General features: G+C 42.4%; 1 protein-coding gene across 3 annotated transcripts in view; it reads right to left on the minus strand.

Moving 5' to 3' along the window:
• Positions 1–27,185, minus strand: part of unc79 (UNC-79 domain-containing protein) — a 97,647-nt gene that overhangs the window by 42,465 nt on the left and 27,997 nt on the right. For all 3 annotated transcript variants that reach the window (XM_072289372.1, XM_050180652.3, XM_072289371.1), the window contains 20 exons: positions 26,861–26,949; positions 26,369–26,492; positions 25,930–26,104; positions 24,789–24,931; positions 22,844–23,095; positions 21,702–21,869; positions 18,911–19,088; positions 18,236–18,408; positions 15,943–16,091; positions 13,709–13,866; positions 13,100–13,281; positions 11,852–12,053; positions 9,881–10,057; positions 8,179–8,313; positions 7,609–7,730; positions 6,573–6,632; positions 6,020–6,102; positions 4,030–4,072; positions 2,518–2,700; positions 700–838 (listed from right to left, as the gene is read on the minus strand). In XM_072289372.1, the coding sequence (XP_072145473.1) occupies positions 700–838; positions 2,518–2,700; positions 4,030–4,072; positions 6,020–6,102; positions 6,573–6,632; positions 7,609–7,730; positions 8,179–8,313; positions 9,881–10,057; positions 11,852–12,053; positions 13,100–13,281; positions 13,709–13,866; positions 15,943–16,091; positions 18,236–18,408; positions 18,911–19,088; positions 21,702–21,869; positions 22,844–23,095; positions 24,789–24,931; positions 25,930–26,104; positions 26,369–26,492; positions 26,861–26,949 (2,935 nt within the window). The remainder of the gene's footprint in view (positions 1–699; positions 839–2,517; positions 2,701–4,029; positions 4,073–6,019; positions 6,103–6,572; positions 6,633–7,608; positions 7,731–8,178; positions 8,314–9,880; positions 10,058–11,851; positions 12,054–13,099; positions 13,282–13,708; positions 13,867–15,942; positions 16,092–18,235; positions 18,409–18,910; positions 19,089–21,701; positions 21,870–22,843; positions 23,096–24,788; positions 24,932–25,929; positions 26,105–26,368; positions 26,493–26,860; positions 26,950–27,185) is intronic.

Here is a 27,185-nt window from a genome sequence, read left to right on the forward strand (position 1 = left end):
GCCAACGAATGTTTTACAGCCTAGATCAGGCTAATAGGCCAAGGAATTCGGTGCTCATGTACAGAGACTTAACACTAACATGGGGAGTGCATACAGAGAACATCCTCCGAGTAGTTGAGGATACTGCTGCTGCCAAATACAAATCATAAACCCCCTTTTTTGTTATTAGGTACATAGTGTGCTTACAAAGTTGCATACTTTTTGCAGAAAATGCTTATATCACAGTGAAGGGATTTGACAAGAAGCACAAGTTTCTGATGAGTGAGAAAAGCGAAACCTCACAAGGGCTGCTTAATGGCTCTGGCAGCAATGTATACTTGCTGTTGGATAGTGAGATACCTTCAGATGAAAACAACAGAGGTGTGTGATGCCAAACATGTGCCTTTTTTTGAGACACTCTGGCAAGGAAGCCAAGCTTGGCAAGTGTGATTGTCCTTCAAAAGAATTTCAAGTTTTAAGGTTCTGTTACCAACACAAGTTCAATTGCCTTATATTGCCTATTTTGTGGACTACGGTTTCATGCATGCAATATCACAGTACACTTGCTGGTTTATTGACAAATATCTCGATGTACTGAATGTGTGGTCATTGAAGAATTGACTCTATAGCCGTTGAGCTAAGATTGTTAATTTACAACCCAGAACACGACCTCAAATATAGTGTGATAAAAAGAGCATGCTTGCACGCTTGCATTCTCACCTCGAGAGCGTGATGGAACGGGACTTAAGAATGGTTCTGGAATGCTCTTGCATTGATGATTCTGAACATCCAGAGTATTTAGCAAAATTCGCACCAACATTTGCACTTGTCTTGATAAAGGTGGCACTCCATAGTCAAACTGAAAGGCAAAAAAAAAAAAAAGACAATGTCCAGATTATACAGCTGCATAAAAATGTCCCTATATACTATATATATTTTAAGCTTCACAGTTGCTTATCTCAACATAAAAACCACATGTTTCTTTCTTTTCGTATAAAATACTTTTATGTGGAAGATGTAATTAATACACAAACATTGGTTTCATACAGTGCCTCGGAGGTAATTCCAAGTCTTTAGAACTGTAAAAATAAAGAACACCCAAAACAGGCAACTTAACTTTTCTTTACCTTCAAATTCAGAAAGCAGCAACAAGTGCTTACAGACTTACCAAATAGATTATTATTCTTTAAACTGAAGAACTAAGGCCAGCCATAAGCAGGGTGCTGAACCGAAACTTTTTCATTTCGGTTTTCGTTTCAGTTCCGGTTCCACACCGGAGTGAAAAATAAAGGTTAAAACTGGTTCGAACCAGTTTAGGTTCTTTAGCATAACTGAAGGATAATGACAAGAAAAAAGCACAAATTGAATTTTTAATAAAACTTCACACTGCTGCTAAGCTGCCCTAAAGGATTATGCTTGTTCTTGTTCTTGTTCTTCAGGCCACACGTAGTTACAAAATAATTATGTAGATTCAGCTCTAATGCTGGAATATATGTGAAAAGAAGCCTTATTGAGAGAGAGAGAGAGAGAGAGAGTCGTCCAGCCTGCTACTCTACTCTGGAGGGAAAGGGAAAAGGAGAAAACTAGGGGACTCTGGAGTTATGATGAGGACAGGCAGTAGGATGCGATTATGCACACCTTCGTATTCGAAGTGCCCATTCATAGCCATTAATGCTAACCTGTGTTAACTAAATATTCTAAGACAGCCTTGATAGCTCGTTTCATTGATATGTTCCATCAATGGCCCAGTAACACTCTTTCACTGAGCAGCCTGTTATTAATTGACACCAAGGAAGAGATCAATACCTGCTGTTCACATCATACTGGGGACAAGCAACAAGTATATGTGCTCCGCATGAATCGCAGTCTAGCCAGTCTACATGTCAAATGCGATGCAATATTGCTGCATTGACACAACACAGTCTGTCCCCTGACGCATTATGCTGAAAACTGTTCTAACGGTGCTGTTACTTTTAAAATCACGGGAATGTGGTGTGTGTTTACAAATGAGGCAGCATAGTTGAGCCACAAGTGTAGCCAATGCATGGATGAAAATCTCCAGAAAAGGTGACCAGCCTGAACTGAAAACCGTTACTTTTTTCCTTTCGGTTTCACTCCGGAGAAAAAAAAATTTTAATGTTCCAGTTCAGTTCTGGTCTGAGTAAAAATAACATTTTCTTTCTTGTTTTCGGATTTCCATTCGGTTCCAGCTTGATACCCTGGACAAAAGCTCCTGTAAAACTTAATGCCCATGCCAATCTTTGAAAGATTTTAGGAGCCTATCGCAACTAAAATCTCGAAGCTGCACTGAGCCCATGGCAAGAGGTGCATATGTGGCCGGCTTTAAGAGAAATGGGTTTTGTATGAAATTTTACATGCTAAACTGCAATGCTGGCAGTCACAGTGGTTTCTGCAGAAGAAACCAAGCAAATGAGAGAGATAAGGAGAGTTATACAGGAATTAAACGAGATTACCAAATAGACTACCGAAGTAAGCTGCTAAAGCAACCAAAGAAATACACAACGCTTGTATCGCCACCTTGTAGAGGACCACAAGCACAGCCCTGAGCCAGGAGTGCCGTGCAGGTGGGTCAAGTAGCCACAGCGAGTATCGAGGAGATGCGTGCTCGTGGGAGTAACGCTGTGGCGATGGGCAGTAGATGAGCACGGGCATGCACGTGCTAAGCAGAATGTTGCCAATCTTGAAGTTGTAGTCCAGCACCTGCATTTAAATTGAGTCTAAACACTTGCCCAAGAATCCCCTAACTGATACGTCGCAATCCGATGCTCTCAGGAAAAAATAGAGATGTCAGTACTCATACCTAAACTGCCAACTTATCTGCATTTCACTGAGCACAGAAGAATTGAGCATCCTAACTAGATTTCTGTTGCAGCAAGTTAACTGGTAATGCCTGTCTGACTCGATCATATACACATAATCTGGAATCTCTAACCGTGACATCAGGCAGAGATACTATTTGAATTATCATAACAAAGAGCTCAATACAACACTGCGATGTAGAATTCATAAGCATAAATGCAAATGTTTAAGTGGGAATTGATATTCTCTATAGTGCTTAACGAGTGCTGAAAAATCAACCCGTACCACTGGTGGACAAAAGTGTTCACACAACTTGTTGAGAAAGAGGTTAAATGGGCAACAAGGAAAGAAAGCAAGGATGACTCAACAAGGGCTACACGTTTTGCATATTCCTTGGCACAAAAGTAGCAAGCTTTCACAATTTAGTAATCTATGCCATTGCTGCTTGAAGCCACATACACAAGGCTCTTGCGGAATTCAAGCTGACATCCTGCTATACATAAGCTCATCAGAATTACAGTATTATTACACGTTTCACAGAGGTGAAAGGGCACCGCTGTTCTCTCAAGCTGCAGCATGCGCCACACTTTACTAAGAAAATGTGCACATTTTATAGCCAGATTTAAGCACCCATTCTGCAGTTATACTTACCTTGCCAGCCAAGTTCAATTCTACCTAGCTGATTGCCAGTCCCTTGGAGAACAGCTGTCTTAACAGCTCTTTCCTCCCACAGAATACAATGCACTTTCTGGACTCCTGCCTATGCCACACTACAATGCACAAAACCTTCAGGGGAACACCTCATGGTAGCTTCAAGTTGCCTGTGTGCTAGTTGGGGCTATAGCCTCAAACATCATGTCCTTTGTTGTGAATCATCAATTTCTTTTGGGCAGAGAAAAGGTACATATCGACACTGCTATGATGACAGCCCTGCCTATTCTGCTGTGATGTAAGTTTAGCAACAGTGATAGTTACTGACAAGTACAGTACGCACTATCGTTCCTAAGTTTGTGCACTTTTTTTCGTGCTTCACACAGTAAAGAAATTACGCTGTTGGCTTGCGCAGTCCCAGGAGAGCTAGTGCCCCTACCAATGAAAAGTTAGTTCCATTACCTTCCACTAACAGTTGAGTGCAGTACACAACAGGTAACAGTTGAATGCAGTACACAACAGGTTCCACAAGAGAAGTATTTTATAGGTAAGCATAATGGCATAAAACTACCAACTCACTTTCGGCATTGATGCAAGAAAAGCATTGAACACCGGTGATGCCCTGAAAAAGTGTTAGGCATGGGTGGTAAGTACGAGAAAGTGGAACATGACACAGCTACTGTTTGAAAAGCTGGTACTGTAATGCTCAAGGCACTGCACAAAAGTTAGTAGTAGTAGGAGCAAATGTAATTTCTACACATGGTAGGATCAATTAGCTTAATCATTAACTGCAAAATAAGTTAACAGTTACACAAGAATAACACAATCACTGTTGAATCATATAAATGTTACGAAAAGGCTAAATGCTTGAAAATAGTATCATGTATAGGCACAATGCAAGCACCAGGCGTGCCTACTGTTTGAAACAGTCCCCAAGGAACATTTTAATCTAAACTCTCCCTCTACTACTGATTGTCAAGAAGCACCAATGCGCAGCCTTTTCTGTATCCTCAAGGAGACAAAGGAAGCCAGTTCAGCTCCCAGTGATAAATAAAATTTACTGTAACTGGCCAAATAGCATAAACTATTTGAGAACATGATAACAATGTCAACTGCACAAGTTACTATGCCTACATATTTGGATATTACTGCAGAACAGTTAAATAAGAAGAAAGAAAAGAAATTTGGCAAAAATACATTATATTCCGGTGAGTTTCCACAAACTTCAATACCTGCACCAGTTTTTTTGTCTCACATATATATTGTCCCATTCCAGGGCAATATATATGGAAAAAAAGTTGCCATGTGCTCCTGAATTCTTATAAAACCAATGAAAAATTTTTTCTTACACTAGAGTCAATACAGCATCAAGGCGATCGAAGCTGAAAGTAAGCTCAGGTTTTTTTTAAAGCACTTGACCATGAAGCTTCAGATTTTAGGTTGACAACAAAGCAAGGGTTGTTATTGCTCTTTGCAGAGTCTCGCAGAGATGCATAGCTAGTAAAAGCTCGCACAGTGGGCCTAATTACAATCTGCGCGCAAGTCACCAGAGAAAGGAGCATCCCTTCAACACGAAAGGCGTGCCAGAAGTTATCACAGGTCGATGTGCACCCCCTCTCCAAGAAGAAAGGAAAGGTGCCCATGCAGAATATTTGGCTTAATTCCCTCTGGTTTGCCTAGAAATTAGGTTTAACACTGTCTTTTATTTTATCTTGTGATGTGTGCACAAGAAATGGATGAGTAACGTCCTCACACTTTTTGGGAACAGTGAATGTGCACTGATTGGAATGCTTCATGTAGGAATGGATGATTTGCCAGATTAGCCCACTTCAACTGTTCTAGTTTGCAATGAAAAAGCCAGATTCCTTTTAAGAAGGAAAACACACACACATACACACACACACACACACACACGTGCACACACACGCACACGCACACACGTACACACACACACACACACATGCACGTACGCACGCATAGACACACAGACACGCACGCGCGCACACACACACACACACACACACACACACACACATACACACATAATCTGTTTCACAATTGTGTTAAAAAATTGTAGAAAACATCTTGCTTTGTGAGCGAACGCAGTCCCAGGAACACACTGTTATTTTACACAACATTTGCTGCAGTAGTAGCTGAACAAACAAAATTTGTTTATTCTGAATAAACTCATCTGACTGCGAACAGTTATATATATTTCGTGCAAGTCACACAGTCTCATAAGAGCATATAGAGAAGCTTGCAAAGAGTATGCAGTGGAAGAGGCCAAGAACTTGCTGCTGAATTATGAGAACAAGACTTTACAAAGGCATTATGGGGCAGTGAAAGGCTTCCAGGAATTTCCAGTAGAAACTAATGTGTGACAGCTGGCTCATAGGTCTCAGTGTTGCAAAGCAAAACTAAAGCTGAAGTTTTTCTTAAGCAAACAGTTTCCTATTAAGGACTGAAGCAGCTCATCGACAGCACAACCACTGATTCAGCATTTGCTCAACAACTATACCCTACAACCGCTACTACAGTGGGAAAGCAGTTTATATTAATGTGAACGTACCTCAACTTGTTTGGTGTCACCAGGAAACCCTTTTCAGCCTGACTGTAACCCAGAAGAATGTTCAGGTGTCGAAGAACTATCAGCTGAAAGGCCAAAAAGTTGATGTATCTAAGTAACATTTTTTTTTCTCAGCACAGCAACACAGAAACATCAGAGACAAAGGAGCGCCCAGAAACAGCAAGAGAATAAAAATGTTTGTAGATTTCCTAGACAAACACCTTCTTTTAAAAGAATGGAAGGTGCCTGTCAGCAGCACCAGAAAGACAGTCCTTCCTAATTAAACATTTCATTAGCAAGTAATCAAAAACAAATACAAGACAATCTTATAACACACAGTTACCTGCATCCACCTAACGTAAGATAGGTATAAATCTGGTGCTGGTGTAAGTACAAGCTCTATTAGCTTTGATTATCCAGCACAGAACTTCCAATAAATTGTCTTGTACCTCTGCCTCTAACGTTAAAACCAAGCGTCGTAGGCACTGTACCAGCCTCAGCAAAGCCAGTAAAGAAGAGGTAAAACAAGGTGGAATAAAAGAGAAAACAGACATACCTGGTTCCTTGCCATTGCTTTCTCCTCAGTTGGGTGTGACTGGTCAGGTCTAGAGAGAAACTTCGGGTTGTGAACATAAAAAAAGAAAGCAGCAAAACAACGAAGCAAGAAAAAGGGAGCCAACCAAACAAGATAAAGAAAGAACCAGTGAAAAGAGATGCAACAAAAAAGAAGCAACGGGTTTTTAAGGGTTGTTGAGCATTAAAAAAAAAAATAATAAACCAGTATGTGGGAGGCGTTGAGGGGAAAGGAAGAAATGAGCCCAAAATCAGCAGTTAGACAGTTTCATAGAAAAAAGTGAGTGTGAATCTGACAGGAAAGCAAGATGTGCCAGCTGTAAATGCGCTTAGGAAAATATTGAATTGAATACAAATTGAATACAAATCAAATAAGAAATGTTATATTTATGCACACAACTTGCAATATTTGTACATCCATGCTGAATAGTGAGCTTACTGCTTAAGCTTGTGATAGAAAGCACCAAAAGCAACCACACAAGTAGAGCAGATAGCATCAGACCTGACTGTCAACTACAACATTTACTTTAAAAAAACCTAAAAACTATCAGTTTACGGGGAAGTTGGACATCCAGAAGTAACACAAATCATTCAATGGCTTTGAACAGTTATGATGCACAAAACCAGCAACATAGTGACAGGGCTGATATACTGTCAGCCTCCATGAAAATAATTAGCAGCAATGTCACTGCTCAAAGTTTGCTTTCCGGCTAAGCTATCTTTAATCTGATTATTCGCTGTTCGCCAACTGCCCGGTGCCTAAGGTGCCAGCTAGAAAACAAACAAAGTGCATTTATTTAGAAATGGCAGCTGTTCTTTTGTCAGCTGTGTGCATTTGATTTGGAGTTGTTCGCTATCTGATGTTAAGTTTGCATTCACAACTATTTACGCTGTTTGATTCTTGGTTTGACTCGACTTACAGATTAGTTTCACATTTGTATGTGAAATGAGGACGTGTGACAAGGAAGGGAAAGCAAACAGAAGGACAGTGTGTGTCCCCCACACAATTCCAAGCTGACCTCCATGAGCAGAAAGATGAGAAGATGAAGTGTGTCCTTGTCATGGTCTTCCATGTCCATCACCCTGTGCACAACATGCAGAAAGTGGCCTTCCTCTTGCATCATGTCCTTCAGGTTGCCATCTGCAACAGCAAGTGTCAGGCAACGCAGCCTCTTTTCACTGTTCTGAATAACTGTAGCAAGCTAGGCTCTTCTTTGCTCAGCTCATGTGGTAGTGTTATTTGCTGTCAGGTGTTGATAATGCATGAGCTGTTGTATATGTATATGTGTGTCGCATGTAATAAACTTGTGGTCGTTAGCCAGCGCTTCTGTGGCATGTTCTCTCTTCCGTGCCATGTTTTTTGTGTTCGTGCTGCAGTTAAATGTATCATCGCAGTTCAGCATCATCACACAATGCAAACTTGCGTAAGACAGCCCCCGACCACTTATCGACTAATGATTTGCAATTTCTTTGTGGTTATGTTGTACAAGCTGTCATGTATATTTCAGCCAGTCCTGCTTAAGAACACACCGGTATTCTCTTAGAAACAGGAATGATGCAAATACACTGGCATGTATGTCGGGGCTCACCTGGAAAAAAACTGTTCGGAAAATGCTGCATAGAAGGGTATCCACTAAATGTTCCAGCAGCGCTCATCCGAGAGCTTTTCCTCTTGAGCACAGGGGCTGAGGACTGGCGTCCATAGATCTTCTCTTTGTCCACAACTGAGAAACGAGAGAACGGTGCAACAACTGTCACTCCATTTTTGTAAGAAGTCCACTTTTTTTTTTTACATCAATGACATCACTTCTGGTATTGCATCTCCATTTAGAATCTTTACTGATGATTGTACAGTGTATACAGAGTACAGAGTTATCAACAGTGAATTTGATAAACAAGCACTACAGCACGGTTTGGATTAGATTGCCTCATGGTGTGGTAATTGGAAAATGTCACTTAATATCAAAAGGGTGCATGTGTCGCCTTTACCAGGAAGTGCTCATATGATAACAAATTATTACACAAGAAACAGTGTTCCTTTTAATAACATGGTAGCATATAATCATCTTGGTGTCCTTTTCACGGCTTATTTAATATGGAATATGTATGTCACTAATATTAGAAACAAAGCCCTTCGGGTTATGGGTTCTTTAAGACAAATTTCTGGCCAATTACCAAGGAAACAACGAACAGTTATATTTCACCCATGGGGACAATGTACTTGACTATGGGAGCATTTCTTGGGATCCACACACTGTTGAGCTTGTAAGTAAACTTGAAAAAGTGCAGAATAGGGCAATCCAGTTTGTCCTTGGTAATTATGATAGGACACTTGGTATGATGGAGAGTAAGCGAGCACTAAATTGGGGGGAAAACTTGGAAGACCATAATCAAAATCTTGTATAAAAATTTTTTAGTGAGATATATACTGCTCTAAAACTGGCATTGATAGAGGCCCACTTATGTCTTGCTAAGATGGGATCATGACTAGAAAATTCGTCAGGTTCCTTTTAGGGGTGAGGTGTCTATCACTATTGCTTTTTTATTTTTTGTACAAACAATAAGAGATCTTTCTGTCACCCGATATTGTTCATATTATTCCTAATAATGATTTCTTCAATTCTTTAGAAAAGTGCTTTTGTGTATCTTTTCTGTCATCATTTGTACATATCTAGCTGCAATGCCTGCAATAATGAAGCAGGTAACAAACAAATAAATAAATCAGGTCATAGCTGCTTCTGCATTGCTTGCCGGGGACGAACCACACTTGCCAACTCAGTTTGCGCCTTGCATTTGAGTTTCAGAACTTGAACATATTCTTCTCTGCTTTTGATTCCTTTCATTATCATCTGTTCAGATAACTACGTTCGAAACTTATATGTTTGCTGAAGGAAAGTCTTTGCTTCAGGTGAGACGTGTTTCACTAATATTTTGGGTGATTATAGGAGACAAACCACACATATAATATATTCTCCAAATCTGAACGTAATGCAAAATAACTTGCTGCAATTAAAATATATTAGTAAATTTTGTACACTGTCTTACGAAAGAACTTGGGAGTTAGAGTTAAGGTAGAAGAACTGGAAGCTGGATGAGTAGGCAATTATTCATGGTAAAACTGCAGTGCATAAGGGATGAAGGGCTCATTGCAGTTAGTTGGGGTATATATGTACAATCTTATCCTGAAATAAACTGAGCTGGAGTCAGTGCTTGTTTGTTAACTTCCTGTGTCCTTTGTCCTTTGTGCACGCTACAGATTTACCAAGACTCCAAACAAACAAACAGACGCACCCATCTTGTCCTGGCGTGAAATCATGCCCCCAGGGGCAGACATGGCACGCTTATAGGGCCATTTGGTTCCCAGGCTGGCTGTCAGTGTGCGCCCAGTTCGTGTTAACGACAGGGCCTCGTGAGCTCGGTTCAGCTTGCGCTGAAACACCTCGCTGTTCTTGTTGCTGTTTTTCAGGTCTGCACCACAAACAACAACAGCAGCAACAAAAGTTCAGTTAACAGCCTTTCTATCGCAGAAAACACTGGCCTCACGAATGCACTTGAGTCAGTTAAAAATTAACACCAGCGGATTCATCACTTCTTCATATTTACACTAAACCAGAATTTTAAACTTGCAATGATCCTCAACTCTAGTGCCTCTTGGTGGTTATTTTCCCACACAACAAGCGTGCATGGCAGGGACCAGTTTATATTAGCGTAGCAGCTGTGACACGAGGTCACTGGCACTAGATTACTGATTCCAGCGAATGCTGAAGCTAATGAAGCAGTGTGAGAAGCTGTGCTCCTCCTCTGTCCTTGGTATGTCAATTAGTGTGCATTTATACATGCATCTTTCTTTTATTCTGAAACACATGCTCACAACATGTACATAGTACTTGCCTTGCTTTGTTTTGGAATTCTAATGCATTCTAATTTAGTGACTTGTGTACCATCAGTCTCGTTAAGTAACAACTAATAATTACAGTCACTGACAGTGATAAAATTTCAGATGTATTGACACGAAATTTTATGAACAATGTGTCATAACGCCCATGATGGTGGTGGAGGTGCCGCCCTGCGAACAAAGAAATCTGTGTGCGAAGAGACGTCAACTCTGGCGGAGAACTGGGCAAGAAATGATTTTGATAAAGACAGTCAGAGAGTATATACGGGGGCACTGGTGATGTCACATACACTTCTGTAAATGGACACTTAGGGGCGCCCTGTACCACACCTAGAACTGGCCTCCTTGAAGCCCTTGGGTTCAGCGAGAGCAGGGGGAAAGTAAACATGTCCACAATGGGGGGATTAGTAAGAGGCGATTGGAAGACTGGTGGAAGAAAAGTAGGGAAACGACAAACAACGGAGGCATACAAAAACAAAGTTCACAATAGGGGTTCATAAACTGTTGTTATGGGAATGCATTGTTTTTTTCTTTTTTAACATAGGGAGGACATTAGGCAATAAATTAACAAGAGCTTGGTGGTGCAACCCACTGCTCCGTTCCAAAGGGGACGCTCATAACATCCATCCATCCATCGAACTGCAACCTACGGTAACCGGAGACTCTCAGCACCACACAATACTCATCAGAGACCAAGGGTAGGGTATTAGGGTGCCAAGGCCCCACAAGGGCTGTATGCAATGTTCTAATAAGCATGCTTTTTAAAGAACTGCAGTGGAAGAAAACGCATTTCCCTTTATCTTTTTTTTTTACAAGTTCAGCTGCTGCTTTCACAAATGTGCTATAAAGGAGCACATGCAACCTTACTGGCAAATCTGATGACTCAACAGCAAGCAAAGGAACTTTTAATACTTATGACAATTTCATGTGTCAGTTATTGTGCTTGGATGTGCGGGAGTTCACAAGTTGGCGCCATTACTGCAGCCTCCTGTATTTATTCAATGCCAGCCCACTAGCACCAAAACTGGAAGTCAACTTAGAGGGTTCCACTTTCCCGATAGTTGGTCACAGGTTGTGGGGCATGGTTAGGGTCATGTCAACTATCCTTCATCACATGTCATGTGAAATCTGAGGAGTGGGCACAAAGTGGCAGCAGCACTCAGCAAAAGTTGGTTATTCTCTAGCAACAACAGGTATGAAATGACTGGGAATGCGGAGCCCCTGCAGTAGACAACTGGCTCTCATGCATTGCACTGGAAGGACTGGGTAGGCATTCTAAAAACACAGGAGGCTAAATACACTAATCGCACAACCCAATGGGGATACATTAAAGATGGCAATACATTTAGGCCACACAGTGCACACACCTCGAGTGTAGCTGATCTCGCCGCTCCTCTCGAGGCTGATCTGAGCCTCCATGAAGAGGGCGTCGAAGCGGTTCAGGAAGAAGTCCCACGTGAGGAAACGTCGCTCGCTCAGGTGGCTGTACAGCTGGAACACGGTCTGAAGGATCATGGGCCGGTCCAGGATCACTGTGTCAAACTGCGCCTCCAGGCACCACACCAGTAGCTGCACCGAGGTGGAGAGTGACATCAACAGTAGCTGCCTCATGACAGGATCACAGTTCAAACACATCTACATGTGTAAGTATCTAAATGTGCTGTGTAACGACGCCACTATAACAAGTCTTGTTGCTGTGCTAGACGGCTGATCCTTTTTAGGAACAAGTTAGTGCTGAGAGAAAAAGACACAGTATGACCAATGGTACTGACAGCGCTATTGTGAGCTACTCTAGAAATCTGTTGCGTAAATGTCAAAAGTCCAGAGAAAAAATAAATCTACTGGCATGTTCAGGCCCATTAACATCAACACACCAATGCAGAGTTGCTATGAAATTATACTCCCTCAGCATTCCCAACTTTTTCTTTAATTCAGAGCAGCTGATCAAGTGCAAATTCCAGGCCATGTGCTCATTCATTATTGAGTTCTTCTGGCTTACATTAAACGAGGATAACAGAGAAGAGAGGGTGCAGGACAAGCGCTTGTCCTGTGCACTTCCATTTCTGTTATCTCACAATTTTTCGTGAGTGTTGCACAAAGCGCAAGATAAATATTAACTGACTAAATTTATTTCCTCAGTTTCTTTTCTTGTGCTGCTTAATTAGGATAGAAAACTGGGCAAGTTGTTCATTATGTATCAGTGCAACAAACAGACACAGGCCAAAAAGAAGGGACAAACATGAGCACTGTCTTTCAACTGAAGGTTTACTAAGGACACGTGACAAATATATTCAATGCAGATTGCACAAAAATTTAAAACAAGACAGACAAATATTAACCAATTCCTTTAACAACAGCACTACACCAACCACGTGTGATTAAGTATGATCTAAAAAAACATATTCATCACGAGTTAGGGAGATGGAGGGCTGACTTACGCATTGATAGGCCCCTTCGCTCAAGCACATATATCCATAAAAATAGGCAGAAAAATTGCATGGCCATTAAACTTGTACAAGGTTTCATACTGTATATTACACATTTGAGCTTTTGCCTGGGAATTTGTCTGCATGCTTTGTATTTTCCAGACAGGCCTGCTCAAGCTTGTGACCTACCTTGAGAGATGATGTCTTGATGCTGTCGAGTGAAAGCAGGGCCCTCTCAGCCACTGAGGCCTGGATGTCGTCCAGGCAGTGGACCAGGTAGGAGAACGCATTGGCCAGTGATGATTGTAGCAATGGGCTGTTCTTGACCGTGTTGGATTCCACAAAGTGCGCTATCATGGTCACTTTCTCCACTGTTTTAGACCAAGAGAGAGGCGACAATGAGAGAACTGCAAGAATTCCAATTATTTATCTTTCCTGTCTTCACTTTTTTACATCCATATATTTAGCCATGCAATAAGAAAAAGACATGGGCATGATGTGCATATTAACTGACAGAACTAAGAAAAAACAGCAAAAAAACAAAACAAAGAGTGAAGAAATGACACAACACACCACTATGCTGAGTTGTTCCTTCACACCGTGTTGTGTCCTTGCACTGTTTTTTTTTCTCAGTACGCCATGTACCAACCACCTTACGTAAACACACTCCAACTGGCAGAAAAATTTGTTACACATACACTGCAGAGCACACACATGTCATCATAAACATTCTTAAAGAACTAGTACAAACGATCATTCTGCAAGATGATGTTCTAGCCTGAATTGATTCATACTGACCAGCAGCAAAGCGGTCCCTCCAGTTGTCGCTGTGAAAGTCAGCCTCAACCGCTTTCCAGAACATGTCCATGCCGCTGGGGAGCGTTACACAGTGCAGAAGAAGTGGCACACACAGACGTGCAATTTGCGAGAACTCTGCCTGCAGCAACTTCCAAAGGCTGCACAGAAGAAACACACAAAGTAGTGGTCTTTGAGAAGACTGTCTCAACTCAGAGTGCAAGGGTTCGCTCAGAAGGAGATATGTACACTCATATGCTTTAACCATGAACCAATTAGACGGTTCATAAAAGTGCAATGGAATTTTTGTATGCACCGACCGCTGCTATAAGTACATATAAGCAATTCTTACGTGAAAGCCTGTACAGCTTTGGAAATTTAAGGTGTTTATCAGAACATGTAGCATTTCTCGCAATAAACTTGGCACACAAAGTGTGAGGTGCGAAATGTACGAGTGTAGAGTGTAGGTTGAGTGTTAGCAGTAGAAGATGACGATGATAAGTCATGGAATTTGGTGCTAGCACTCCACGCATTGCAACAACAAAAAACAAACAAAGCATCAATCAGCAGGAACCATGATGCACAGAAAATTAAAACTAAAGAAAGAAAAGAAGAGAGCGATAGAAGCGAAGCCAGCAGGGACATGTTCACTGGTCAAACAGGTGATTTCGAAGCGCAGCAACGACTTGCGGAGGAGTGGAGTGATGGGTGCCTGGACCTGGGCCCAACTTCCGCTTGACCACAGCATGCCTTCTGAAGAGCCTGGGGACATCCAGCTGTGAATGTTTCTCGATGGCAAGGTGACATAAATTTCATGGAGCTTGCTGTTGCCTTCGGACTCTTGCATTGACCGAATGGTGCCTTCCTAGATTTGACTTCATCACGATGACCATCATCCTAGCCGTTAACTCATTTGGCTGCAGCTGGTATGTTTAGTTGGTATGTTCTGTTCATAGTGGGTTAGCTCAATGAACTCTCCGTTGCTTCAGTACATTCTTATAATTGGAAGCATTCTTATAATTGGAAGCAGTACTTTTAATTGGAAGCATTCTTTACTACCTCCATGGGTTTTTCACATCATCGTCGGTCATCAGGGTGCACCTGCATCCACGCAGCAGCCAGTTCTGTTGCGAGAAGGTATTTTGCTATGACATCATACATTCTCCAATCTAGTATACAAATATATAGTAGTATGCAAAAGATGGCACGTCTAGCTTAGAATTTTTAATTCTATACCACACTGCATTATTTAATGAACAATATTCTCTGCCTCTTACGAGGCACTTTGCGGTCGATGATTAAATAGGTAGTTTCCTTTCTCAGCATGCTTGAGCTCTCTATTAAAAAAGCGAAGTGTTCAATGGTGGGATTTGAACCAGGATCCTCCATCGCAGTAGCTCAAACCTCTACCCCTTAAGCCGTGGATGCTTGCATGGCACCTAAGAATAACAACCTTAATAATCCTTCGCTCTTGCAAGCTAGCAGTTTAAGTTCGTTGGTGCGTGTGTCGTGGTGCTAAGTACCACTTCACTTATATGTGAAGCGAGCAGTTATACATGATGCTTGGTGCATATTCCATGTTGCCCAGTACCAATCTACTTATATGTGAGGGTGCACCAGTTTCCTCAACACTTTCTCGTTGCAGCTAGCACCTTGAGACATTGCTTTACCTTCAGGATCAGCCCAGTTTACCTAGGCCCAGGTCACAACCAAACAGGTTGTCACATTTCTTCGTTGGAGTACAATAAATCAATGATAATGCCATCTTTATCACCATGGCATTGCTGCTGCCACCAAACACACGTGTGTGTGCTTGTGCGCTTGTGGTGGCAAGGCACTACAGTTGCTTAATACAGTTTCTAGGGTATTTTTCCCCTGTTCCACATTGACAATAACTCAAAATACCAATATAGGTGGATTCGGCTGTTTTCACAACTAATCGCACATTTCCTTTAGGGCTGACGTCAGAGCATCATTGGCGATATTACTGTGCGATAACTGCAGGAGCAACGTGCTGCCGTTAGAGAGGGTGCATGAAATATTTTTGCTGTGTTGGGACTTCCTGTGATGGATCAAGCCATTTTTGACCCACACGCCACAAGTATGTGTGCTTTAGATCTTGCAATTGCATGTTCAAAATGTTCTGTGCTGTTCTGGGGCTCTTTCAAGCTGCCTCAGAGGGAGCTGCAGAACAATAAAGGGCAACGACGAAAGGTAGCAAAGGTTAAAGGACTAACTTGGCAACCAGGAGGTTCTCCTGGCACCAGATCAGGAATCCACGGTGGTCATGTGCTGCTCGGTTCAGCACTTCAGCATGCAGGCTGAGCAGCTTGAGGCACGTAAGCAGATGGTACAGAACATCAGCGTCCTCATGCACAGCCATTTCCTGTGGGCAGACAAGACAAAAGTCACTCAGCACCAGAGCGAAATTCAAGGACAAAACTCGGAGAGTGGCCAGGTGGTTCGACGCAAACCCCAGCAAGCACACTTCTTTGGAACAGCTAAATTGAGGATTAACTCTTTAAGTGCCTTGCCTGAGTAATACTGGTCTAGGTGCTGGTGAACATTCTTGAACGTGCCTGACATAGTTAGATAATGTAAAACATTCATAGACTGGTTCTGCGATCTACACAGAAGTAGGTGGAACTAAAATTGCACGGTAAGTTTTGCTATTATATGACAGATGGTGCGACAAAACTTATCTGTCGGTGTTACTTGCATCTTCTGTTTTCTGACATGGTGGACCGACGCAAAAAGCCTGTGTGTTTTTGGAATGTTGCAGAAATCCAAGAACTTCAGATGAAATATGATTCAGAGGACTGCAATGTTGATTACGAGGTGTCTACAAGCGACAATGACAGCAACAAAGAGGCCATGTTGCCTGTGAAACACCGATGATGCCAATTAAGATCATTCATTAGCATACAATTGCTAATTTCTGTTTGAATGACCATATCAAAGAAATTTGTAAAATGCTCAGCAACATGTTGCCAATAAGTTGCTTTTGAATTTAAAGCTTGCTAATGTGTTACTTAGACAGAAACAGAATTTGTTGTACTTTGAAACAGCCTCCAGCACAAAGCAGGCAGAAACGCCTGAAACACATGGCATCTAAGCAGGTTAGGAACACTAATAAAAAATTAGTGGCAGACAATCGTACTCCTTAATAGTCTTTAAAGAGACACCATAGTGGAATATAAAGTTAAGCTGTATAAGTAAATACAGTTGAACCTGGTTATAATGAACAGTTTTATAGCTAAAGATAGCTCAGTATATTAGGTGATTCTATATACACAAACTCGCCTGTAATGAACTTAAATGAACTATTGTGATACATTCGTTACATATGAATTCATATCAACAAACTTAAATGAACTTTTGTGATACTTTCACCATATATGAATACGTTATCTGCAGTGGAATAAAGAAGCAAGCAAGGAACTCATTTATTTATAACAACACTATGCCTAGCAAGCAGTAATTTTTGCCTGTGCCTTGACATGTTTCTCAGCATCACTAAGTAGTATGTTCCTGATGCGACACTTAGTGTCCAGTTCATTATGAAGGAGTTACTTTACATGAGTATTGGTCATTAAGTTGCGTGTCTGATATAGAGAACAATTCACTTTATCCAGGTTTGCTATATTCGGGTCCAGCTGTAATGCTTCCGCAGTATCAAGGCCAACACACCTGGCCTTGACAAGCCAGCAAGACGCAAGAACAGAAGACTGGAGGCAATGCCACCTTGAAGTTCTCGCACCAACTCACCATGACATCATGGACCTTGACAGCACCTACTTGTGTCTAGCTAATTGTTTATTGACAACCAAGGACTACGTTGCAGGAACCAAAGGCTCAACCTAGTAAGTTTCTGTAGAACATTTCCTGTGCGAAACTGGTGCAAACGTGAGAAACTACAGTACTTTGAAATCAATGCCACCACGTGGGGATACCGGAGCCAAGGTTTTAGCATGAAATTCATAATAGGATGTTTCACCTTAACTTTTTTTTCAACGATAGACCAACTTTCTCTGCCAATGAATGAAAAAGTGAATTTTGAAAGAATGCTTTTTAGCAGTCTAAACCTATTAGTGCTGCTTTTTAACGCAGCTTTTATTGGATGAGCAGTTTCGATGCCACTTTGCTTGCCAAGGTCATTACAGAAGCAGCTCATAACACTGAAGTAATTGTAACTGTAGTTGTAAATTATTTTGCACAAGGGCGAGTCTGCACTCAGTGGTGTGCTTAGGCAAAGCAAATAGGCAAGACTCCTTGTGCATGAGTGCCTGCAAGCCTGACACCCTGTGCAGGAAACACACACACACTAGGAATGCAATTTTTACACTGTTCTTTTATTGCTATCTCTGCACACTGTTAAGGGGCAGGTATAGACAACTACTTTCCGTAGTGGTCTAAAGGTGAACATCTATTTTGTTTATTCGGTCAGGGAAGCAGCGAGTATTACACAGTGCTCGTAGGCACAAACAACCTGACATACTGCAGGCATTATTAAACACAGTTATCACACACCTTCAACAATGCGTAGGTGAGGCGCAGCTGAGGTGGCAGTTCATCAATCGTGAAGCGAAATTTCCCTTGGCTAGTGTGCCAGAATGACGAGTCTTCGGCTGGTTCAGGGGCCACTACGGCATGATCATTCTCATCAACCAGAGTTGCTGATGCAACAGTACACTTTGCCTCCGCTGCAGAAACAAAGAGAAAGAAAATACATCTTGTCAAAACAGTTGATGTCTCAAATTCACTTCACTGTTCAGCTGGAGGTTATCCACAACTCTTCTGCCCGATTTATCATCGTGATTGGATTAAGCAGTCTAAAACTACCACACTGAAATGGACACCCTACCTGTGGTTGCTCGTATCAGACTAAATCATATCTCGCCTCCATTTCATCCACTTCTGTCTCTACTATTACTAAACATTTTTTACAAATTCTTACAGCATAATGCTTCCTGAATGGCACTCTACAACTTCCAGTGCATAACTAATATTTGCAGCACGACCTGGCAAGGAGCCCTTTAATGCTCTTAATTAGTTATTGATGATGACAAAGTGACAAACCCTTGCAGCCACCCCAGCTAAGACCGTGCAAATGAACATCATATGAACTAAAGTTAATTCCTAAACCTTCGTCTAAACGTAGCAAGTGTGAAGAGCCATGGAACGGTTGTCAAATGGAGCACTTACGAACATCATCTTCGGTGAGCGTGACGGCACGTGCGAATGCAGTGACCACTTGCTCTGTGGGCATGATGGCCACTGTGTCCAAGTGGCCTGTGCACTCTTCTAAGGTGGCTGTCATTAAAGTCTGCACTTCAACAGGCTGCGATACTGATTCAGTATCCACCAGTGATTCGGGACTTTCCTGCACACATATACATGCACAAACAAGAGGAATACAGCCAAACCTTGCTATATTGGAACAAATTATAATTAACTATTGAGTGTAACAATATATTGTAACCTCCCTTAGAACTGCCACCCCAGAAACATGTGTATGTGATATCTTGTCTTAACAAAACAAAGATGTTCCTAAAATGGATAAAATGAGCCATTTCTAGCTCTAAACAACAACTTAGCAATCATTTCACACCAATAAGCCCTAAACCATGTGGCACACAATGCTGTTAGTATTTAACTTGTTCAATGCAGCAGTTCAAAACTTCAGAGATCTTTTGGCCACCTGGAACTGTACCGAAGCAGCTGTATTGTCAAGTTAGTGACCCTATTTCTGCACTCTACTGCCACCAATTCCAGTGCTCTGATCACAATGCGCTGCTCCTTGATCGAGTGTCATGAATGCCAGAATGAAGCACAGACAGAAGAGTGCGTGGCGTACAGTACACGTTGCTTGGTGTAACTTCAGCTGCAGTAAACTGCTGCACATGTATACTTAAGGTGATCTGCGGCTTTGCACCCTGCTCCTACGTTCTTGGTGACCACTCATTTCTTTTGGCGTTCTTTCAGTGCAAAAAGTTGATTTTGTTGTTTAGATGAGTCCGCTCCCATCCAGCCACGAGGGTTATAGAAAATTAGCAGGCTGCTATGCTCTGTAAGTATTATCATGAAACTCGAATAAGTAGAGTGATATCAGTTTTGTGCTGGAAGAATAGATCGAGACATGTGATGCTCTTCTTTTTTTCATTTCTTTTGGTGTCCACAATCAGCTTTTGTATCGCTATCTGATCACATGGTGGTAGCTCCACCCATTCCCAGTGCCCCGTGGGCAATGTTGGCAATGTTTATATGCATATATTATGCAACACACTGAGATGTCCCTTGGCCTAGAGATTGGTATCCAGAAGCAACATCATATCAAAAAACACATAACTCTCTTCTATAAGCCAAGTAATATTTACGAGGAAGTATTGCAAAAACTAAAAGACAAGCAATTATCACCAACCTGTAATAAAGCGATAAAAGCGATATTCACATGGGGGAGCCATCAACACGAAGGGGAACGTGACGTTATGAGCCATTACGCTGCTTCGTGTCACTCACCTGCTCACACGGGCTGTGTGGGAGTGGTGCGGGGATTAATGCATGTCAATAAGGTCAGACAGTATAAGTGGCCTATACTCTCAACACTGAGTGTACATGTGGGCATGAGCATGCTGTAGTGAGCAAGATGAAAAAGAAAGACGCTTTATCGCTGAGCTTTGGCATGTCGGCAGCTGTTTGTGCCACTGAAAAACTATCGTTGCCCAATGAGCAAGACTGCCAAGCACCTGCGAAGGTGGCAGAGATTTTTATGCCACCTCTCTGCTATCGGTTAGCGCGGTGTGATAGGTTGTTAGACCAGTTGGCAAGATTCCTGCTGTCTCCCCTGCCAAGAAGGAATGTTTTGTACTGGTGCAGCGAAATGTCTCTTATCCCTGGTGATGTTTACATCAGCACCCTGGTGCCAAAGAGGTATGACGTCATCATCAAGTGATGTATTAATGTGCACTCCCCACTGCAAAGCAAGGGATTTCTCCCCCATGTGAATACCGCTTCAGGATCAGCAATACATGCATTACCATATTTTCCAGTGTACAAGTTGCGTTTCTTTCTGAAATTTTCATTGGTGCGTCTTATGCACCAGTGCGACTTATATACAGCTTTTTCTTTTTTTGGAGGGGGGTGAACTGCTGTCAAAATCAGTTTGGATGACATGGCCACGCAAAATGCGCTGGGTTGACCTCGTCTGGCAGTTGCTACAGGTTGTGTGCACGCTATGGAGGTACCGGGTTCTTCACGTAATTGAGTTGCGGAGCGTAGCGCGAGGACGGAGCAGCAACACAAGCGGCGGCAGTACTAGAAGAGAAACTTGGGCGAGTTGGTGGTGGTTCATGTTTCGGAAATGAACAGCACGAAACAGACAAGGACAAAAGAAAAGACAGCGCCAGTGTTGTGTTCTTCTTTTCCTTCGTCCTTGTTTGTCTTACACTGTTAATTTCCAAAACAAGCGGCAGCAGGCTGCGAGTCGACCAACTCTGAAGTCGTCGCATCTGCAGATCGTTTTCAAGATATGGCGTGCACCGCTGCACAAACTGCGCACTTGCAACCAGTGTACAAGACGCCACCTCCCTCCTGCGCTGCCTTCCCCACTTTCCATCGTTGTACGCGATTTGGCTCACCGTCGCGCGCTTTCACTCGCACATAAAGTATATATGGCACGCAGGGACAATGTTATCGCCCTTGGACTTTATACGGTACATCGCGGTAACCATAGCCGCAGCAATGCACCCGGAGTGTCCATATCATTGCTTGCGTGTGACCAGAGTTCACGAAGTTAACTCTGGTCACTGTTCTTTTTTTTTTAAGTAGTTTACCGAATGATTAGGTGTGTCTTATACACCAGTGCGACTTATATATGCTTTTTTTTTTAACTGCCGTTTTGAGGTGGGTACAACTTATACAAAGGTGCGACTACTTATACACCGTAAAATATGGTACATTCACATGCAGAGCTACACCAGCAGGCAGAGGGACTGACTTGGCTTTCAGGGACAGTTGGTATCGCAGGCTCCTTTAGAGGGGCTAATGATGGCTGTGTCCTGTGTGGAGGAGTGGCTGAAGATGACCTCTGTGAGTCGTCCTTGAGTAGCGGCTTAGGTGAGATGGGTGGATGACTGTTGGCTATGTTTGATGGATCCGTGGGGATCTACACAGAAGGAGCGCGCAAAGCAACGCCGTGTCAGTACATTTCTTCCTTCAATTGCAACACAATGCAACCACACAGTGCAAGTGAAGTGACACTGGCTGTTGAAGGTGTCAGCAGCTTTAGTTATTCAAGAAAAAATAAAACAGGAGATGTGAGGCACTGAACATAGCTGTTGCAAGCCCTCATAGAACACTCAGTGATGTTAGTTGACATAACCACCTCATTTTCACTGAAGGTTTTCTTGGCCATTCTTCATACAATATTCATATTAAAGACTTGCTTATTTTAGATACAAGGCTTCACAGCACCTTTCTGCACACAGACACAGCAGTGCCCTGCATTAGCAACATTACATCAAACAGAGTTCGCGTGGTTATGTTAACAGCAGTTCGTTCCCAAGTACAGTGCTGCTCCTAAATAGCTTTATGAATTTCACAGCAAGGAACTGACAATTTACACAGCACCTGCAACAACAGTACACATTTTTAAAAATTCAGCTTGGAATTGTTTTCATTCCAATTCTCTTTTGCACAAGATATTTTAAGAGCATTCTTTTCAATCCCATACTAGTGTGGGAGTTAATGGAAGCATTTTAAATCAGAATAAGAATAAAGAAAACTTGTATCAGTGACACATCTGTATGTTATGAAACAGTGAACAAAGGTCTTTAGAAAAACTTCAGTGATTTGGTTGTATCGCTAATCGGCAATACAGCCAAGCCACTTGTGATCTTCCGTTCCACTTAAGTGTGGTGCAGTCTGCACACCTCCCTTGCTGCTTTTTTTTATGTACATTGTCTGCTTAAAATAAACTTTAGTTACTAGTTGTCACTAGTCCTGCATCTTCTTTCATCCTGCATTATGGTGTTCACACATTAAACCAGCGTGCATAAGATCTATTTTGGGGGACTGTTACACAATTGCAAGCACAAAAGCGTCATGTGACATAGGTGAAGTGACTAATATGCTGCTTACATCAGCCATGGCAACCTCCATGACGGGGCAGAAGAACTCTACAAGCGCCAGTACCAGCTGGTACCAGATGGCGGTCATCTCACAGGAGAGGCATGCTACGGGCACTGCCCCGGCTGCACCTCCAGCACAGCCAGCTTGGCAACATTGGTGCTGTTCACGTGGGAACCTCAGCATGGCGTGCAGCAGGGTCAGGATCTCACGAGCCTCATTCGTGGCCAGTCCCCGGTGGGCGGTGATCTCCTGAAGCTCTAGCTGCACAACCCCGGAACAACGGCACTCGTACTAAACCTTCAACGCAAATACTAGTCAAACCTCGTTGCAATATGGAACGATACACAGTTAAATATCGATACTATAACAAAATAATGGATATAACTGTACCTCGCATGAGGGCACTTAGGGGCCCTTATGCTCACAGCGATTCATAGTGCTGTACATGCTATAATACTCTATAATGAAGTGATGGACATATCAAAGTAATTCTGACTCCCCCTCCAACATCACTATAACGAGGTTTCGCTGTATGTAAACATGGAGCACTTCTCGAGCATTTGGAAGAGCTCCACACCCCACAGAATGTTCCGTTGGAGCACCAACAAAATAAGCATACCATGTGCTTATCACTAAAGAAAGACAAGGACAATGAAAGAAACACGAACAATGACACAGGCTGTATTCCATAACTCATATACACCTTGCTTGCAAAAGGTCCCAAGCACAGCGTCGATCATCATGTTCCAGCCCCCAGGCTGGTTGCACTAAACAGACAAGTGGCAAAGAAGGCTGCACAAGATTACTAAGAGAGGTGTTTGTTGAATGGCGGTGATTTAGTTCCACCTGTGCCATCGTTTGTGTTTCTTTCATTGACCTCATATTTCCTTAGCTGTAAACATATGTCAAGCAGTAAATACGAACTAGGCAAAGTTCAAGTTCTTCTCAAAACAAAATAAACATTGTTCCAATAACAGCACTTAAAAGCATCAACATAGTTATGAGAACAAACACTTTGCTGGGTTAACTGGTCTATATGTAAAGAAGGCATAATAGTGTGAACTAAGACGACCAAACAGACAGGACATGGAAGCGCTTGTCCCCGTAGTCATTGTGTTATTATCTTAGTTTGAGATATTATGTCTTCTCTAGTTACGAGAACAAGGTGGAAAGCTCTATTTTTGTACACTAATTAACGTAAGTGTAAACTGACAAACACAAAGGTCAACAAAAATAGGAGGAACACTATTGCCAAGTGATTTTGCCGAATGGCGAATGCTGCCTATATGTTATGCATACAAGAGAATCACATGTGTAGGGCACATCAATGCACAGCTGTAAGATCATAGGCATCAGTCTTACATTATAAACTTCGGGCAAGGAATTTTCCAAATCCTAAAGAGATGTGTAAGTACCCCACTTGGCATGTTGTTCCTTCTTTCCTTTATGAGATGGCCTTAAAAATACCCCAGGCTAAAATATTCCTGTTTTCTTTTGGAAACAATGATTCAACAAAGAAAGAGGAAAGAGTAGTTAAAGGAGGCCACTAGACACAAGATGTAAGCACTTCCCACTTAGATTAGGCTAATATATTTATCAAGAAAAAGCAAGATGAGAGGAGCTTCCTCTACCCTTGTCTTTCTTTCCTTTTTGCTGCAAATTGAAAGCAAAGTGAACACAAGGTGTACCGCATTTTTATGCAGTGGCTCAAGTCACAAACCACACATAACCAAAACTGAGTTCTTTGCCAAGCTAGTTTATCAACAGATATGACGGAACGAGCATGAAAATTCGGAAGAAAGAAGAAACGCAAACAGAACAGTAATGCTATGTCTTGTTGCCCCTTTTCGTTATTTCAAATTTTCATGCTACTTCCATCACGTAACCAAAACATTTTCACGTCTAAGTATATGCATGAACGCGCTTGGTTACACAGTGTTTAAAGTTTGCTTGCCTGCTTTATGAGTATGTCGACCATGAGTATGTGGCAGCTGAGGGTGACCTCGGCATCAGACTTTTCCTCGCGAGGAGGTGCATCTTCGGGTAGGAAGCTGGGCAGCTGGTCGCAGTCCAGGCCAAGGCTACCAAGCATGGTACCTGCACAGAATTACGAGCAGGATAAGAAAACAGTGATGCATTGTAGCAAATGATCAACAGCATGAAACAAGAGAAGCCTCAAACAAGGTGAAGACTTTTTAACCAGGAAGCAAACAAAAACGTTGGCTCTGAGCTGAGGCTTCTCTTCTGCGCCCACACTGGTGATCAATTGAAGTCTTCATTTTCTTGTGGCATTTTAATTTGTTTGCAGTGCCCACTGAGTTACTTAAAAGAAAGACCTGCCTTCTGACTGAGCCAGTACAAGGGCTCACAAGGTGTAAATGTTGATAAGTGCTTGTCTAGCTCCTTACACTGTTGCTGATGTCCTTTGTTAAATTCTAGTGTTATGGATTAGTGCTTATAATGCAGCATCAATTTTCATTGTTAAAGGAGACTGAATCATACTTGGCAGCAAGACAGCTGGTTTCATTTATATTCTTTAAGTGGAACAGGTTGCTCTCCACAAAATATGAGTACTTTTTAAATGAAAGTGTGGAGGTCCTCCTCTCATAAGAATTGCAGCAGTGACATATAACTATCTGTTTGATCAGTCCGTAGCTTGGGAGCTCTTTGAATATCCTCTCAAACAATCTGCCTTCCTGGGTAAGGCCACAACATATGGCAAACGTACACTGTAAATGCTGGACCAAAACTTTTGACAGCTCGCAGGCCCTCCAGGCCTTATGCTGGCATAAAAGCTGGGCCAAGTCAAGTTTATTTAAAAAAGAATGGTGGCGTCATCTGTATATATAGTGAAACAATACAGCAAGAGGTTCAGGTTTAGAAAAAAAAAAAAAAAACTGACATGATGGCCTCCTATATTTACAAAGATAAGGTAATTATAAAAAAAAAACAGAGCAAGCAAGTAATAAAGGTGTGGATATGTGAACAAGCATACAAATACTAATTACAAGAGAAGTAGATTAGATCTAAGAAAAATAACTCGGTGTATACAATAACCCCTACTGAATATGGCTATTGAACAACTGCCTGCACACCAGTGGTGTCCTGCCTCAGTGGATGGAACCTGGGTGTGAGACCAGTGACTTGGGCAGGTCCTTCCTTGGCAGTTGCAGCATCACTTGCGGTGGGTGGTGCCCCCACTTGCACCGCAGAGGAAAACATGGAGAAGAGCAGGTTCAGGGGCACCGGAACCTCCAGCATGGTCAGGATCTGTCCACACAGGCACAGCAACTTGCATTGGTTACCAAGGACAAGCACACTAGGACAACTCAAGCTCACAAACTACTGACTTCACAAGGGAAGAACAAGACCTACTAGGCAGGGCACTAAGCATCAGCACAGAACTCCGTCATCAATGCCTTTTCTTCTGGTCTCTCAGTTTTGAATGAATAAAACTATCAACACAGGACAGACTTGTCCTAAATATGGTAAGAAGGAGGGGGCCTAAGCCCAATAGATCAATGCATGGCGTACCTGTAGCCAGTACAGTGCTTGCTCCTGTACTTGCACAGTGGTATTCTCAAAACGAGCAGTCAGGAATCCATACATCTGCTTGATGTTGAACCCCAAAGGGCTTAGGTCTGGATCTAGTATTTTGCTGCAATGAAGGAAACCTCCAATTAATATTACACAATGCGAGGTGCCTCCCGGCAACTGCTGCAGAAACTGCTGCAGAAACTGCTGCTCGTGGCACACAATAGTTGTGCACACGCTAAGAGCACGTTGGCCACGTGTGTGGAAACGTGGGCCCCCATATTCGGCTGTGACCCTGCCACTCAGAACAGCCAAACTTTCGTACATATTCTGGAGAGACTGTATTCCTACTTTGGCTTTCTGGTTGCTCTATAGTTTCTGCAGCAGGTGCTAAGAGTAGCCCCAGAACAATTAAGCACATGCACAAGCCATTAGCCAAGCAATGCCCAAATTTGAACATTACATATGCCATATTATGATGGGGTACCCTACCTGAGGAGGATTTTGAGTTCAGAAAGTTCTTCCTCTGGTATTTCAAATCTGAAGGCTTCCATCCAATGTGGCATGATGTACTCCCACACCTGAAAATGTGATAGCGAGTCTCTTTACTCAGCCAGAAGGTGCTGCAAAAACTTAGTCTGCATACCGCACATCAACATGATCAGCCATAACAGGAAAATTGCATCTTTTCATTTTCCAAACCTAGGTCTCGATTTACTGAAGGTACACAAGTTGAGCAGACACATACCAAGATGAACGTATGGCAGCTGCTTCCTTCACAATTACTCTGATGCTCTGGGTCCCCAGGTCAGCCAGA

This window comes from Dermacentor andersoni, chromosome 7, assembly GCF_023375885.2.
Source record: "Dermacentor andersoni chromosome 7, qqDerAnde1_hic_scaffold, whole genome shotgun sequence".
NCBI classification, from domain to species: domain Eukaryota; kingdom Metazoa; phylum Arthropoda; class Arachnida; order Ixodida; family Ixodidae; genus Dermacentor; species Dermacentor andersoni.